This window comes from Epinephelus fuscoguttatus, linkage group LG2 (assembly GCF_011397635.1).
Source record: "Epinephelus fuscoguttatus linkage group LG2, E.fuscoguttatus.final_Chr_v1".
Lineage (NCBI taxonomy): Eukaryota > Metazoa > Chordata > Actinopteri > Perciformes > Serranidae > Epinephelus > Epinephelus fuscoguttatus.
In genome coordinates this window covers 13,903,567-13,921,371 of record NC_064753.1, presented here as the reverse complement: position 1 = coordinate 13,921,371, position 17,805 = coordinate 13,903,567, and the positions used below count along the sequence as shown (strand labels likewise).

Here is a 17,805-nt window from a genome sequence, read left to right as displayed (position 1 = left end):
CACACCCTTTTCTTAGATAACAGTATGCTAATTACTAACAATAAAGAACACATCTAGGTTATTGTTTTCTAGGTTACAGAAACTGCCTACCACAGCAAACCTGTGTGTGTTATTGTGTATGTGTGTGTCTGTGGTGTATTCTGCCTGCAGTGTTGGCCAGGCCCTGCCAAGAGCCAAGGGAGTGGACGTGGAACTGTCCGGCCACCATCTCCGTCCCTGCCCTGCGGGGAGGAGGGAGTTAAGCGGTACGAGCTCTTACCTGGTGATGTGGTTGCAGCTGAGAAAGAGGCGCTGCAAGCAGGGAAGGCGGTCCACCTCGGTCTAGAAAGAGAAAGAGGGACAGGGAAGAGAGAGAGATGGAGGGATGTGAAGAGGAGAAGGTGCTCGGGAAGAGGGCACTGCATCGTCACTGTCGTCAGAGCTCTGTATCCCTCTCCATTCCCTCAGTCACCTTGCAGCTCTCAGCTCCAGCGTACAGCATCCCCATCCACCCTGCGCATGCACACACACACACACACGGCACGCTGCCTTGTCTGCACATGGAGAGGAGGGGCGGGAGAGACAGAGAGAGCGAGAGAGAGCATGAGGAAGAAAGGGGGAGGGGAGAGAGAGTGGAGCGTGTGCTGCGCTAATGCAGAGATCCCCTGCTGCAGGAGGCGAAACTCGAAATGCCACTAGAACACATATACAACCAGTCGCACACACTCTGAGCTGTTACTGTACACACAAGAACAATAGCCTGGGTAAATGTAATGGAAACTGACTGGGATGGGGGTTGTTCCTCCATCAGGCAGGCTGAGCTTCTAAAATCAATGCAGAATTTAATGAGGGGGTGGGGTGAGGTGCAGCAGCTGGCCAGATGGCAAGCTGAAGAGATACATAGGGACATAGGCAATGTCACTACCACAACTCAAGCTAATCAGATGGTGTGTGTCTTTGTGTGTGTGTCTGTGTAGATGGCCAGTGCTGCACATGCTGGAAGCAAAGAGGACACTCCCAGCAGCAGTCTGAATGAGCTGCGTCAGCGTCCGCCCATATTGCAGCCACCGCCTCGCAGCCTCCTCCAGAACTGTTGCCAGCCTCCATTCAAATGAGAGCAGCCTAGCATTCAGGCTGTGCTAGCTCCTCTGCAGTGAACAGCACCACACTGCAGCACAGAGTCTCATCATTTAGAGAATTCCTTCCACCCCATCCGCAGAGCCACATAAATATAATACAGTTACACATCCTTGTTTTATCCATTTCAACAGCCTTAGTGCTCACTACAGTACAGTAAGCACCAGGAACAATGCTAGAAAGACTTTCTGCAATTGTTTTGTGTATAGCTATTGTGCTACATTGTTGATACATAATGTACAGAATTAATAGAATGAAATAACTACACCTATGAATCTTCAGTGAAGTTTGTACAAAGTATATGAAGTAGTTCCATCTTATTATATCTGAGCCATGGAATTCCTGAAACAAGCTAGCATTCAATGGAAATGAGCATACATACAGGGTTCCCACATATCTTAACAATACATTTTCAACACTTTTCCATAATTTTTCCATAATTTTTACCCAATTTCCTTGCTTTATATGAGTACACTGCTCAAAAAAAGTAAAGAAACACTTGGCATCAGTGTGTAAAAATGGTGAGTAACAGTGACATCAGCGGTTAAATTCTAGATTGCAGGGCTCACTCGCGCTAACTTGCTCACCCCTCCCATCAGGTAAGTGACAGTGGCCTCATAGGATAAAAAGCCTTGCGCAGACAGCAGAGATCCATCCATGAGTTTTTTGAGTTTTTCAGGAGTAGGCCTATCTAGCGACGAGGTGAATATTTATTTAGGAATCTAAACCATGTTACGATGTTGTAGCGACCCTGCAGTAAATGTTCTGTTATAATGTCAGTGTTCTGTGAGTTAATGGCATGTTTGGGATTGAATGAGTATAGGTAGGGGGGGCGGGGTGCGAGTGTGACGGGGATGAGAGCTGTGTGAGTGCGCGTGCTGGTGTATGTATGAGCGAGCTGGAGGAGAGAGCAGCAGAGAGAGAGCAGGAGTGCACAGTTGGAGTTACAGCTAAGTTCTTCTTTGGTGGTTATTTTGGTGTAGTTACGGCCAACAGTAACCTGTACTGTTCAGTAATAAACGGTGGTTTGCCGAATAACTGCGTCATCCTTTCCACACGTCCTGGCGGACGCTACAATATGTTATAGCTTGTGTGACATATAGATTATCTGTGAGATATAATGTTATGTTAGGAGTGTTTTATTTCTAATTGTTTTGGTAACACGAGCAAACATTAGCACAGTAATGCTAAAATAACACGTTTTATGTGATAGTCACGGCACAGTGCGGCAAATATAGGTTGGTACGATTATAATATATGCGTTTCCAGAGTGTTCTTCCACAGGAGTTCAAATAAAATAAGCGATGCCGATATTCACTCACGTTTTGTCCCGTCCTCGCTTATCTGATCTTTTTCTTTTATTTGGTGGCGTGGTTTCCCTCTTACAGGGCAAAACACGTGTGTGCTCCTCCATTTAAAGTTCGACAGAATCATAAAAGTACAAAGCAGGTTCACACAGAAGTGCCCCGGATTGATATTCACCTTCTCTGTCTCCAGTGACGGCAAGTTCTAGGTAAACGCGAAGCGCATATATCCCTTTCAGCCACTGTATTCAAATATGGCGATGCAAGAGGGCAGCCTCCAGCAGACCGCGCCCTGCCTGTGTATATATAGAGAAATCATTCTAAGCCTATGAGAAAGCTTCCATTTGTATGTGAATTGCATTACACTTTAGCAAATATATATTTATGAAAGCAATAGTTGATATTTGCTAATAAACAACCACGTAAATTACACATTGTAACTTTAAATTACACATCAGATCTTGATGAAAGAATTATTCAAGTTGAAAAATGAATTTGTTGAAAACAAAATGATGTAACAACGGTCAATGGAAACCAAAATCATCAACCTACTGCGGGCTGGATTCAGAATCACATCAAAAATCAAAGTGAAAAATTTAAATCACAGGCTGATCCTACTTGAGTGAATTTTATCACGGCAACTCATAACGTGACTCAGTAGCGTGTATGGCCCCTGCATGTCTGTATGCACTCCTGTCCATGTCTGGGCATGCTCCGGATGAGTCTACAGATGGTGTCCTAGAGGATCTCCTCCTAGACATAGATCAGGGCATCAGTGAGCTCCTGGACAGTCTGTGGCAGTACTTGGCAGCGTTAGACGCACCAATACATAATGTTCTATAGGTGCTCAATTGGATTTAGGTCAGGGGACTGAAAGAGCGAGTCAACTGCATCAATGCCTTTGTCATCCAGAAACTGCCTACACACTCTGGCAACATGAGGCTGGGCATTGCCCTGCATCAGGAGGAACTCAGGGCCCACTGCACCAGTGTAAGATCTGACAATCGCTCTGAGGATTTCATCCTGGTACCTAACAGCAGTCAGGGTACTGATGGCTATGACACAGAGGTCTGTGTGGCCCTCCAAAGACAGATGTGCCATCCTGAAGGAGCTGGACTACCTGTGCAGCTTGATTGGGTTGCAGGTACCGCCTAATGCTACCAGTAGTGACAAGAACAATAGCAGAACACAAAACTAGAGAAGAATCAGTCAGTCAGGATAAGGAGACAGCAACTGTCTGTGGCCACCACATGAAAAAAAGATTCCTTTTTTGGGGGTTGTCTTGCTTTTGTCTCTCCATTGCACCTGTTGTTACTTTCATTTGCACCAACGCAGATGAAATTAATTCACAATCAGTAGTGCCTAAATGGACAGATTGATATCCCAGACGTTTAACTGACTTGGTGTTATACTGTGATAATTAAGTGTTCCTCTAATTTTCTGAGCAGTCTAGTTTAAAATGGGTAGGCTTATACAGCCATACATTAGTAAACACATACTTCCCGGCCATTTGCAGATAAGCAAACTGGCAGTGCTCGCTAACTTTACTTGCATGTTAGACATGGCCACCAACTAGCTGGCAGCTGCCTATGGCAATAGACAAGACTGGCACATATGAGTATGTCGTTAGGGCCTTTTTGGGGGGTGGGAAAGTGAAGATCCTATAGATGTTAATGCAATTTGTTGTGTTTGGATTGTAATTTTGACACATTTGTGTGCATTTATTTCCTGCTTCTGGTAATGTTTCAGTGGTCATGCAAAGCAGCGCTAGATTTTCACTCAGTAATCAAGGAATTGTTGCATAATGTTAAACATGTTTTGGGTTTTTCTGATAATATTTTTAATAATAACCAAAACAATATATATTCAAAACTTTTCCAAAATGTCTTTCTAATTTCAGACCATTTGCAGGCCGGGAAAAAGGTTTTCTAATTTAATATCTTCTCTAGGAATTTCAGGAGCATGGTAACTCTGCATATTATAAAGAGTTTGGCCCATATAAAATGCCACAACAAAACTTACACAAACAACCACCAGCAAAGGAAACATATACTGCGCACGCCTCAGTTTATTTAGACCAGTGACAAACTGTCCCAGTGAGATTTTACTATTCAAATAGCACTCACTTATAGCTCATGTATTAAAGGGACATTTCACTAAACTATATGCACCAATCATATCACCACACAGGAAAAGCATGCATCTACTGCTAGCTTACCTAGATTCACTGAGCTAGCATACATTACAGTTCAGCAAAGGGGGATGCTATTAATGTTTACATCTCTTTGGTGCTGTCACGAGCACGAGTCTGTTGTCCATGAGAAACTGCTCACAATACGGTCTCTGGATTATCTTGAGTAACAGGGTCATGATTTCTAGAAAGGGACATTGCTGTTGAGTAGCTTTAATTTTTTTGGGTCTTTGAGCACCACAAGTCCAGTGCCATCTAGTTCCATTATATTAGGAAGAAAACAGACACCTCCACAGCCGTTATCTCCAGCACTCAGCAACTCATACCAAAACAAACTAGATTTATAAATAACACCGCAGGTAAAAGCAATATGTATTTTTGACTTGGGGGTGGACTGTCCCTTTAACTTCAACGTAGTAACGCAGTTTAGATAAATATTTACTATCTTTGCAATGAGTGCTGCTAGAGAGGCATGTAGGTAAGTAGTGTCTTTAAACAAAAGGACACACAGCACACAGACACCACAGACTTATCTTTGAGTGTTTGGGATCTGTTTTGTTTAAAAATGTTTTACAATATACATTAATTGTCCTTGGCTCCGTCCTTACTCTCTACATTATTAGACACCAAACAGAGGATAACAAAAGTACAAATTTTTAATAACTGATAAAGCTGAAAGAGTTACTTTGCAATATGATTGTGTTTCAAGGAACTAGTTGTTTTAAATAGCCATTAAGTAACACAACATCTGTCCAGCATAAAAAAGTGGCAAGACAAGGTATGTGAGTGACTGAACATCTAACAAGCCAAAGCAACCCAGACACTTTTCTCCTAACCCATTTTAAAATTTAAAGACAAGTGAACATTTACCAGGTGGGATGATCATGTTGTTCTGTGTTACTATGTAATTTGTCAACTTAATGCAAACATGCTAGCCACTTGATAATCCAAGCTTATTCCTCCCTAGTAATAAAGAAAAATCAAGGGGCGTCAGTGGCTTAGTGGGTAAAGCAGGCGCCCCATGTACAAGGCTGTTGCCGCAGCGGTCTGGGTTCAAATCCAGCCTGTGGCCCTTTGCTGCATGTCATCCTCCCCCCCTCACACTTACCTGTCCTGTCCATTAAAGGTGAAATGCCCATAAAAAAAATCACATTGGCAGTCATTTCTAATGTGTGAAGAGACAAATTATGATTTCTGGCAGCATATTGAATTATTACATTATTTGCACTGGGACTTAGAATGCGTAGGGATTTCTGTTGTACTAGATTGTGTAAGATTGCTTCACTGTGAACCCCAGTAGTGCAGCGCCGTGTTATCTTTCCCTCTTTTGAAAAACTGCAAGTCATTCTATCCAGTGCTAGCTTAATCTGACCCTCCAACACACTCCCAGAGATTCTGTCTGTGCCAGTCCCTGTATGGATGCTGGTGAAGCAGCAGCCACTGCACGCTGTCTGAGACTAAAAATAGCATCCCTGTCTCAGACAGAATGATGTCATAACTGAGCTGACGTGCTGCATTACAATCGCCAACCAATGTGGTCTCTTTTTCCAAAAACCTGATTGATCAGAACCAATCGGCTGACAGGATCTGAAGTGAGGTTGGGTACAGCTATGTTGCTGTGTGTGTTTGCCTGCGGGTATGTATTTATGTGGCCGTGCCTTCACCTCTTTATCCCGGCTCCACCCTCCTCTCACTGACAGTTTGCGTGTCTTCACTTTTCACACTCGTACTGAGCTCTGGCAGAGGCATTACTCCACAAACACAAAACTACCTCTCATCGCCGCTGTCTCTGTTGCATGCAAAAACACACCACAAAAGTGCATGAAAGCTGCTCAAATAAACACACAGGTTCATGTGTATGCCAAGAGGGTTTCAAAGATTGCAAAGCTGTTGGGTTTTGGGGCTGCTCTTTGAATAGCACAGACTTGAGGTGTGAGCTTAGCCGGCACACATCTGGCTTCAGGTACTGTGCGCTAAAATTGCAGATACACAGTCTGGTGTTAAGTGCTCAATGCTGTGTTGTTTTTGCACAGGTTTGTTTAATTAATCATTATTTTATGATTTTTTTATGAATTCAGTTAATATTCATTTGGATTGTTTTGTTAGTTGCTAAAAAATTTTAAACTCCATATTTTGAGGATTCAGGCATTATAAAAAATCTTCATTATTTCTGTAATATCGGCCCTGTCTTTGATAATTTAGTTTTAGTTTTAACATTAATATTTTCCACAGTGCTCTGGGGCAGCATGTTGATTTATTAGATCCCCTCAACTGCAAATTTCAAAAGTATAAAAAAAGTAGAACAGATCTATGTAATACTGGGAGAGGGGACCTTTTGTATTCAGGAGATGATGTGATGAGGAGTGATGACTTTATGACCCCATCACATGCACACAAACACACACACTGAGTAGAGCTGATTAAATCTACAGCAGAGCGACCAAAAAGTACTGGATATTTTTTACATTTTCAATGGAAGTGATGCTTGACTTACTATTGGCCACACAAGAAGACAAGCCTATGGATAAAAAAAATGCTAATCCACAAAGCCAGTCTGCCTCTGGGTGATGCCTTTTTGCTTTGTCTGTTCTATCAATGCTTGTGCTGACTACCCAGCTCTGCTGCCAAAAATGTAAAATGCATCACTTACTGGCTGCCACAAGATTTCTCAACGGAAAGACCCACCTGAGAGCAAGTATAAACAGCAAAGGTTTTATGAAATGACTATATGTCAAATCACCAGTGTGCTTGCAGTTATTGTATTGTGAGCATTATTGTGTAAAAATCTGTCATTCATATGAAGATGCATTGGAAATCCGTGGTTACAACCATGGAAAAATGTGGATGCACCACATTTGCACCACAATTTACTGCAACAAGACATTAAATGAAGCAATGTGGATTCTGTCCTGGTTGTGGAACAGTGGACCAGCACTTTACCCTTGCAGGGCAGCTGAAGGGGTTGTGAAAATTTGACCATCCAGTCTACATCTGTTTAGTGGACTTGGTAGAAAGCTTACGACCACATACCACGGGGAGTCTCATGGGGGGGAACTGTGGGAATTCAGGGTACTGGGATCACTGCTACAAGCCATCCAGTCCTCATATGACCAAAGTGAGACCTGTGTCCTCATACTTGCACACAGTCAAACATGTTCTAAGTGGGTGTTGGCCTCCACCAGGATTGCTCAGCGTCCCCAATTCTGTTTGTGGTATTCATGAGCCGGATCTTAAGGTGCAGCTTGGGGGAGGAAGGGGTCCAGCGTGGGGACCTTAGAATTGCCTCTATGCTCTTTGCAGATGATGTGGTTCTGTTGGCTTCATGAATCCATGACCTCCAGCATGCACCAGAGCGGTTTGCAGCCAAGTGTGAGGCAGTTGGGATGAGAGTCAACATCTCTACGTCTGAGGCCATGGTTCATGGTTCACTGCCAGAAAAAGGTGGACTACCTCCATTGAGTTGGGAGAGAGTTACTGTCCCAAATGAAGACGTTCAAATATCACAGGGTCTTGTTCACAAGTGAGGGTAGAATGGAGAGTGGGATAGCTAGGCAGTTAGGCATGGCACCTGCAGTGATGCGAGCGCTGCGCTAGGCTATCATGGTGAAGAGGAAGCTGAGCCAGAAGGCAAAGATTTACTGGTCCATCTATGTCCCAAACCTCACCTATGTTCATGAGCTTTGAGTAGTAACCGAAAGAATGAGATTGCGGATATGAGCTACTGAAATGAGCCTTAGAGATAGGGTAAGGAGCTCACACTTCTGGATGGATGCCTTCTGGGCGCCTCCTGTTAGAGGTGTTCTGGGCATGTCCAACTGGTAGGAGGCCACGGGGCAGACCCAGAACACGCTGGGGGGATTATATATCTTATCTGGCCTGGGAATGCCTCGGGGTCCCCCAAGAGCTGGATGGATGGATGGATGGATGGATGGATGGATGGATGGATGGACATTAAATGAAATACCAAACATACATGTGTTTAGATGCATTACAGCATTACCTAAATACAAATTGGATGCTGTGTAAAGATATAAAAATATTCACTTAAAGATAAAGTGTGCATATGGATTATATAATGCTTCTATAATGTGTATTGGAGGAGTGAGCCTAACATATAGCAAGTCTTCAATTTACTTATTTTAAGTCTCTCAAAGCATTTTTCTCTTCTAGTCCACAAATCCACTTTTCATCTGCCTTGAATGAAAGGGAAAACCTGGACACCTGGAGGATGGTTATTTACTTTGTGCTTGATACAAGCACTTGGCAGCAAACACAGCTAATGACAGAGACTGGAGAATCTGCTGAGGGCTAGCATTTTTCCTCTCCTGCGCATCAAATAAAACACTACACCCGATAATTAGGACTGGAAATGGTTCTTGATCAGAACTTGCAGGCAGAGGACCGGGTGAGTGATGGGAAGAGGTTTCATACAACACAATGTTGGATTCCATTCCTATTTTCTACCCCAAAAAGCAGGAAAGGGCTTAGGGGATTTGCATACAAATGAAGGGGCCTGTTTTGGCATGCACTGTTCTGTTTATCAGATTAAAACTATAGAAACCAAGGGGAGTGAATTTCCGTGTTAAGAATATCCAGTTTCTCTTTCACTGCGCCAGAAAGTCGGAGGGAGGTTGTGGGTAATGAGCTGCGTCTCCCTGGGTAACACCATTGAGATACATTTCACCACAGACTTTCTTACAAAGATTCTATTGATGTGATTTCTGTGTTTGTTATTTTGTGACAGTAAAAACTGCTACATGCGATCCCATAACAGAGGAAACAGTAACCATCCAAGGGACACGGTCCAACAGAATGACATGAAGATGAAAGATGGAGCATGCTACCGGTACTTTCATCCTTTGAAGACCATTTTCCAAAGAACAGTTGTCAGCATACATGTACATTTGTTTTTGCATCAAAATACAGAAGAAATACAGCAATTACATTATTAGTAGCTGCAGGAACTTCACCAATCAGGGCTTTATATAGATCATCCATAGGTCTTAAAAACCGTACGGCCGCTGCACTGTCAGGAATTACTACAACACTAAGCAAATACATGTGTATGATGCATTAATATAAGGTGTACGGATCAGATACAACACAGCTTCCTTCGTGCACACTGTTAAAGAACTGCTTAAATCTTCCTGCAGCAGCCAAAACAAAAGTTCTCAAGTCTACATCTACTGTAACCTGCAACTATATAGAAGCCCCACAAAAGGCAGCAGAAACTAGTCATGGTTGAAAGTAAGAGTGTGTGAACAGTTGGTGCCTTTTCCTTTATGCAAAGGAGCAGAGTAGTGTGCATGCAGTGAATAAATTGCCTTAAGCTGCCACTAATTGGGAAAGAGGCCCCTCACCACAACAGAGATGCAGTTGTGTCTTAGGTTGAGTTCAGTCAAACAGTCCAGACCCTGCAGGTTTTCCACTCTGGATATGCTGTTTCCCGCCAGGTTCAACACTCGCAGCTCGCTGAGGTGAGACATGTTTTCTATCCTGCAGATCTGAATGAAGGCAAAGTGAGACAAATGTCACGCACAACATAAAACCCTGTGAAATGGCAATTTAGATAATGATATTCTACTTTTAAAAAGGCACAGTAGGGGGCAGTGCTAGTAGAACATAACACACTGAAATTGTATACATTCACTGCTCAGTCTGACATCATATCATGTAATTAAATATCATCATATGGTTCATGTACATTTTGAATTCTTTATCCTGCACACAGCTAAATTTTTCTGGGGTACAAGAAAGCCAAAATGCAGTGTGCTCCATTTTCTTTGCAATGCCTGAGGCTGCACCTTCTGCTAAATGACACTTTAACAGAAATGACATTTTCACTCTCTTCATTACCTCACAGTGACCCACTTCACAGCAACAATCTGTATCACTTCTGAACATCCTGAATGACTGATATGCAGTTTGTCACATCAAGTTGTGACTTCTTTGACCTCCCAAAAAATAATAAACAAGTAGTGAACAGTCAGTCAATGGTGAAATGATGCCCCTCCTCTCTCTGGGAGAGAATACTTAGGGGCCCACCTCACAATGACACTTGAAATACTTCAGAAAAATTCCTGATGAGAGTGATGGGTTTGCTCCCTGTAGTGCATACTGTACATGTGAGGGTAAAGTTAAAAGGACATCAGGGTTTCAAGGATTCTTTCAAAGATTTGAAAGATTACAGTTTTAGCTAAGACAATAATAAGTTGTTAAAATTTGAAATATAGATAAACATTTGAGCATATGTCTGAAAATATAATTTTTATGGCTCACTGGTCCAGAAAAGTAGGCTATGCAAAAGTTTTTTGAGCTTTGGACTAGTTAGGACAGCACTCCCAGTTGGTCTGAGAGAGCTCACAGGTTCATACACATAGAAACCCATAAGAAGATTTTAAAATCAGTATACAAACCTACAGGGAACCACTGTACATAGGGAGTATTATGCACTTTCCTTCTGGTCCTAGTCAGCAGAGTTTTAGATTAATTGCTGTTGCAGTTGTAGTTGATTTATTTCTAGCTTTAGGGAGTTCAGATGGGAACTCATTCGACAAAAGTGCATAGGAGTTTCTGTATTAGGAACAGAGAGAAATGTGCAATCCTGGCAATGTTTGTTAAATGATTAAATGTTGTTCTGATTAAAAACCGTGAAGATTAGGCTGCTACTTTTTTATGTTTCAGATACATGAAAAAAGGTGTATTCTACTTGGCTCCCTCCAATTTTTCAAAGTGTAGTGGGTGTGCAAAAGGTGTCAGCACAGTTCAAAGAAAATGTCAATAAACCAAGTGCAACAAGTCAACCCCAAACACCACCATGAAGCAGTCTCATCTGGTGATGGATACAACAGAGTGAGGTCATCACACTTCACTCAAAGGCCTTTACAACAGTTGTATTGTGGTGTCACAGCTGACATGAATACTTTCAGTCAACACACAGTCAGTGCACACTAATGGGACAATGGTACCCAAAAGGTTAGAGTGGCAGGCTTGTGACAGGGATCTAGTTCAAACATCAAGAAGATGCATGACTGTAAAGCAGTCAGTGGATAGCAAACAGCTGCACGCTCAGTGAACCCTCCCTGAATAAATTAAGGTGAGAAAATAACACACATTGCCCAAACCGGAAAACAAAAACACTCACAAAGTAAACATTGTCTCAGGCCCAGACTTGGGCATCCCTGACCCGAGCAAGACAGGCATTGATACATCAGACCTCTGTCAACACATAGACACAGTATCTCTGCACAGTGAATGAGCTTTTAGATAGACTTCTTAGCAAATATTTAACCCTCTGAGACCCGCATACACCCATTGCTGTCATTTGGGGGTGGGAGGAACAGGGAATCTTTAGGGGGAGATGGCAGTTCAACACTATATGCCACACAGGAGTGGTATACATAATCTTAAAACTGGAAACCTGAGGATTCGTTTGAGTAGAAGCTCAATACTGTGTGTCAAGTTTTTCTGGTCATAAATATGTAATTAACATTGAATTTGGTTAGACATCTATTCAAACTGGGAACATTTAGGCATTTTTGACCACTCAAGAATTGCTAAAACTAGTCAAAAACCCTTCCAAAATCCAGCATTGAGCCACCAAGACCTCGAGGAACACCACAGAAAAATCCATACTGTGATTTAGTGTCAAAAACTTTTTACATTTGGGGATTACTGTATGAATGGCACTTTTCGATGATTCTAGAAACTGCTGAGGAACACCCTTGTTCTCAACATACCTATGAAAGCCATGCATCCTCCGAATGCCCGAGGTCTGTAGTTTATCGTACCCAATTGATGCAATTCAAAGACTGTTTAGGAACCCAGCATGCAGAAATAATTAAATACAACAGGCGAAAATAGACCATTAATGTGGAAAAAAAAACCCAGCATGGTTTTTACCCCAGACTGCATGGGACTAACATAAAGTGGGCATATCTGTAAAGGGCAAACGTGTACCCATAGAATCCCTTTTATTTCAGATATCTTGAGGTGAGAGGTCAAGGGAAACCTGTGCAACAGTCATGACGTTTTTCCCTCACCAAAATTGTGCCTATATCTCCTGATAGCCTAGCATGACATGGTACCGCTGCATTACTTCTTTTGGTCTTCCATGATACAATATCATTATTCTGGCTTTAAAACACAGCTAGTCCTAAAGACAGGGATGTCCAACAGGATTTCCAACAGCTTGGTAGGTCTCATAGGATTTTAAGGATTTTGTGTTGCACCATGAATGAGGTGCTTTTCAGCAGTGTAGGTCAGACATCCATAATATTGAGATGGTTTTAACACGGTAAATACTTGACCTGTGATACTCAAGTACCATCTTCTTTTACTTAACCCTTGAGATACAGAAAGACATGGATCTCAAAGTGTAGAAGTTTTCTGTAGTGTCTATGATATTTGTTAAACAAAAAAACTTAAAAATGTGAATAACATTGCTTTGCAGACAGGACAGAGGCCTGTTCTTGCCTGGCAGATGAGAGCAGTGAGACATGCCAAGAAGGGGTAGCAGTGGTGGTAACATCCGCTCTTGGCATGTTTCTTGTAAACAATACAGTAATCACATCTTCATTTCATATAATGGCCAGTATTGTCAAAGAAGAGGACACAAACACAGACAATGCTGTGTTAAAGTTGCCATTGATGACAGCAAAGCCTTGAGCATCCTTGTGATGAGTCTCTGTTCCATCTTCACCCCAAACCCAAAGTGCAATGCTTACCACACATGACAGATTCAGTCAAACTAAATCAAAATCATAATAATGATTTAAAGGAGGAATACAATTTCTACCATGCACATGAGCTTAACAAACTAACTCTCTAACTGTGATACTTTTTCTTGATTTTACAGACCCTGTAGGGCATTCTCCACTGTCCTCTGTGAGTATTCAAGCCAAACTGCTCTACTGGAAAACATCACTGCCTAACTAAAGATTGGTTATCCAACACTGTCAGGTCACATTGTAACCCCAACACTTGGTCACTGAGGCCAAGTGTGGGTTGGCTGCACATTCCCAAAGAGAATATCTCCTTTTGAACACTTCCAGCAAACTGGAAATGAAATGACATCCTGTCACAGAAATAAAGGGTGAAAAGAGGTGGGAAGTGAAGTGAGCCTCCCTGCTAGATGATGGGAGGAAGAAAGGATGACAGTGATATACTGCTTGTGGTTAAAGTATGCACAGAAAAAGGAAAGAGGACAAGCAGCTGTGGTTCTGAGACCTATAGTGACTAAAAAACAACCAGAATAGAATAAGCCCAACTTCAACATTATTTTAACTCATGAATCCATTAACTCACTCGCTGACTCACTTCATCATCTCGTATTATCATTGTGCAGCGATTCACATTACATTTGGGTGGTCAGGTCTCTGGTGAGCCTGGAAAACATTGAATAAAAGGTGAATGAACAACTACTTAAATGCATAAAACAGGAGGTTGTGAAGTCAGCGAGTGAAAAGCGACCTGTCCTCCTCAGAATAATAGATTTATCATCTGCTCCTTAATAGGCGCCTGCCAACAAATGGCCGCCTCTGGATACAATATTCTTTCATTACCAACAAGGGCAGCAAAAAAAAAATCGTTTTAGTAATTCACTCATTCAATGTCCCGTTATCAGAACTGTTTAAATTAACTGTAAAGATGCAGTTAGGAAACACAACACTAGACAGAGCTTGAAGCAACAAAGCATCTATCATTAGGAAAAACAACACAACACTGTAGCAGTCACTGAATAGTATTTTGGACGCCTGCGTATGCAAAGAGCAGCCAACATCAGAGAGGGAGGGAGTCTTACCAGGTCTCTAGAGTAGCTCTCTGAGGAGGGGCGTAGGCGGCATGCTGGCAAAACACTAATTTGACCAAGGGAAGCCTTTCTGTTCTATCTTCCTTTTCCTGAAGCTGCTAAAATCCTCATCTGACATCTGTGTTACTTACATCATTTCATTTCCCAGGCTCTTAATACAAATGAGCCAGGCTCTATTGTAGAGGCTGAATGAAAGGCCACCAATAACAGTTTTAGACTCAAATTAATAGAAGCACAGCATAATCTCATCTCTTCAGCTCATAACCATTCCCAATGCTGAAAACATAGAGACAGTTGTGCCTGTTGAATAAATTGTGCTGGGGTAACTGAGGAAATGGATGTGGGAGTAGACCCTTGACAAGAGCCTGTGGGTTCAATGGTTTTCAGTCCTTTGTTCTCTAACAGTGCTGGGAACTAAAACAATTGCTGAAGATAAATCCCTAAAAACTGAGGTAGGTAAACGGTTGACCATGACCCCCATCAGATTTCTCACTTGAAAAAGACATTATCACATGGAGAAGGAATGCTAGACATGACCTATTTGTTCCTAATACAGTTTAGCAAGCTGTGCTATTTTAAAAGACCTTAGAGAGAAACAAGTGCACAGTTTGACTATAATGTCAGCCTTGAATTTAATTGGCCAGTGGACTATACATGTATTCTCATGCCTGGCCTCCTGCTGTCATGACTGTTTGACTCTACCATTTAGAGCAGCATCTAACATAGCAAATCACTACTTAGCAACAGTGTGGAGGAGGTGAAAGAGACAATCCACTTCTGAACTTAGCAGCTGAAAATCATGACCTCCTGTAACAGTATCTGCAGCTAAATGACCAAGACTAAACACACTCATGCTGCAGGTGGGAGGATAGTGAAAACCAGTACCTGATTGTCATGCAAATCCAGGGTATTCAGTTTGGACACTCTTTCCAGGCAGCATATTTTACGGATTCTAAGAAATGGAAAATATATCATAAAATGTACATCAAATGCAATTTGTCACAATGTATGAAAACAACCAGACACATTTTTGCACATTCTTAATTGCACTAGCTGCAGCCAACTATATGTGTATAAGAAAATCAAAGGAAAATGTGAAAGAGTGGGTGCTCAGTCTATTGAACAGGTACCAAGCAGTAGAGAGCCAACTAGCCAACAAGCATGTTTAAAGGTTACATTCCCAGAGGAAGTCTTATATACAGTATGTTGTGTACAGCAACTTAATGTTCAGGACTGTCCATATGGATTTAGATCAAATAACACATGAGGATGAAAGGCTTTGGTCCCTTAAAAAATGTCAATGGTAACCTAAATCAGTGGTATTCCTCACTCTTCACCACATATGGCCCTGCATGGAGATCTATAAAGATAAATGTCAAATTTTACAGAGAGTGAAACAAATGTCAGAGTTCATCTCTAAGATCTTGATGTCATTCACGGTGATTTATGACTTTAATTTTTCTCCTGCCGACCTTGCTGCTCCTGCTGAATTACCAACACCAAAATGAATGGTTTTCGAATTAAACTGGGCATCTGCTGGAAACCAGTCATTTCTTATCATGTAGCAGCTTGTATATAAAATGTATAATTCCTTAAATGCAAAAAGCAGGATGCCTTGAATAACCTACAAGCAACATTTACACATTTCACATTAAACCAGAAATCTAAAGGTGTTAGATTAAAGAACAATATGCCATTTGATGTCTTAACAACATCTCCTACTCTCCAACTTTCTTTAAATATGAACTGCACAATACTCTCTGTGTAACAGAGGCAATTTAGGCCAATCTGACACGTTCTTTGCTTGTGAGGATGATAACTAACCTGTTCTTCCCCAGCATAAGGATCCTAAGGGAGCATAGAGATTCAATGCCAGTCATTTCATCAATGTGATTATCATACAGGTTGAGAAAAACAAGCTGTTGCATATGTGACAGATGCTGGATCGTTGTGATTAGATTGTGCTGAAGGTTCAGAAGTTGTAGTTCATCCATTACGCCCAGCTGGGGGCATTCCTCCAGACAGCGCCTGGTAAATTAGAGAACATTTTGCACAATTTAGACTTTATATGGATGACTACAGATCAGGACTTAACTTTCAGGATATAACGGCTGTATTTCACCTTCAATCAATGCAATTCAGTGATGCAAATTATTGATTTAATATGTCACTATGCATAATGACTTATTTTTGCTCTGTCATCCATGAAACACTTATCAGCAAACACTTATCTTTGAGATAAGGGACAGGCATTTTAAGGGACTTTGCTGCTCCCTAGTGGAGATCTGGAGCACTTGTCATTTCAGGTGAAAGTCTTGTTTTTTCAACTGCAGATACTGTGACCAGACTGAGTTAAGAAAACCAACAAAACTTAATGGTATAGGTGATGACAAAAGAAAATTAATAACACTGCAAGTAAAGCTACAAAGACCTGCCATGGCATATGGCATCATTTGACCAGTTTACAGTGACAGCTAAACCAACATGTTCTGTACAACACAGAACAGTTTGAAATAAAACTTTGAAAAATAAATGGCCAGAGGTACCTGTCCAAGTCGATTCGTTTAAAACTGGATGCAAAACTGTCACCAGGCAATCGACTGTAGGGAAAACCAGGGGTTGTGTGGTATTTATATCCTCCAGAACCACCTGGCATTGACATTAAATACTGAGTTCAGGACACACAAAATATTGTATATCATAGTGCAATGCATAAAACTCAATGCTATATACTTGTAGGGAACAAAATCTAAATCTTACAATGACCAGTAAAACCGTTTTTTAACTGCATATTATTTGCCAAGTGGCATCTACATATTTACCTGTTGGCTTGGCAAAGTTTAAGGCATTACGGTAGTAAGTGTTCCCTGCACTGTGGGTTGGTCCCCTTGATTTGTCTCTTGTGTCCTGTGTAGCATGTGAAACTGTATCCAAACCACTTTGAGCACCACATGCTGGTGGTACCAGATTATGTACAGGGGAATCTGTAGAGATACTGGCAAATGATGGCACTAGAGGTGTCTGGACAAGTCCTCTGCAAGCGTGCAACCTGTTCTCTGCAGTGGGTATGGTACAGGAAAACAAAGAGTGCAAACAGACCATATGATTATTTACATATCTTAGCCATTCATAAACACAATACATTGCTGAATCACACAAAAAGAATCTTGGGGCGACTGGTAGGGGGGAGTGAGTGTGCAAATGAATGGACTGAGTCAAGCTTACCTGGGTTAGGATGATTCATTGCTTGGACGGTATACATGTTTTTTTCTTTTACAATATCTTGAAAGTCAGTCTGTAAAAAGGTGAACATTGTAAATTATGAAGCAAGCATTGGACTAGGCTTACCAACATGCTGTATTTCTCTTTCAGTCTGTCTGTCT

General features: G+C 41.7%; 1 protein-coding gene across 4 annotated transcripts in view; it reads right to left on the bottom strand.

The window, feature by feature from the left end:
* Window positions 1–17,805, bottom strand: part of LOC125904467 (leucine-rich repeat-containing protein 49) — a 47,152-nt gene that overhangs the window by 28,737 nt on the left and 610 nt on the right. For 2 of the 4 annotated variants that reach the window (XM_049601878.1, XM_049601869.1), the window contains exons 3-9: window positions 17,648–17,717; window positions 17,245–17,478; window positions 16,969–17,071; window positions 16,247–16,450; window positions 15,308–15,374; window positions 9,972–10,115; window positions 260–321 (exon numbers count right to left, since the gene is read on the bottom strand). In XM_049601878.1, coding sequence (XP_049457835.1) covers window positions 260–321; window positions 9,972–10,115; window positions 15,308–15,374; window positions 16,247–16,450; window positions 16,969–17,071; window positions 17,245–17,478; window positions 17,648–17,717 — 884 coding nt within the window. The remainder of the gene's footprint in view (window positions 1–259; window positions 322–9,971; window positions 10,116–15,307; window positions 15,375–16,246; window positions 16,451–16,968; window positions 17,072–17,244; window positions 17,479–17,647; window positions 17,718–17,805) is intronic. The other 2 variants (XM_049601886.1, XM_049601896.1) reach the window with 2 other exon arrangements.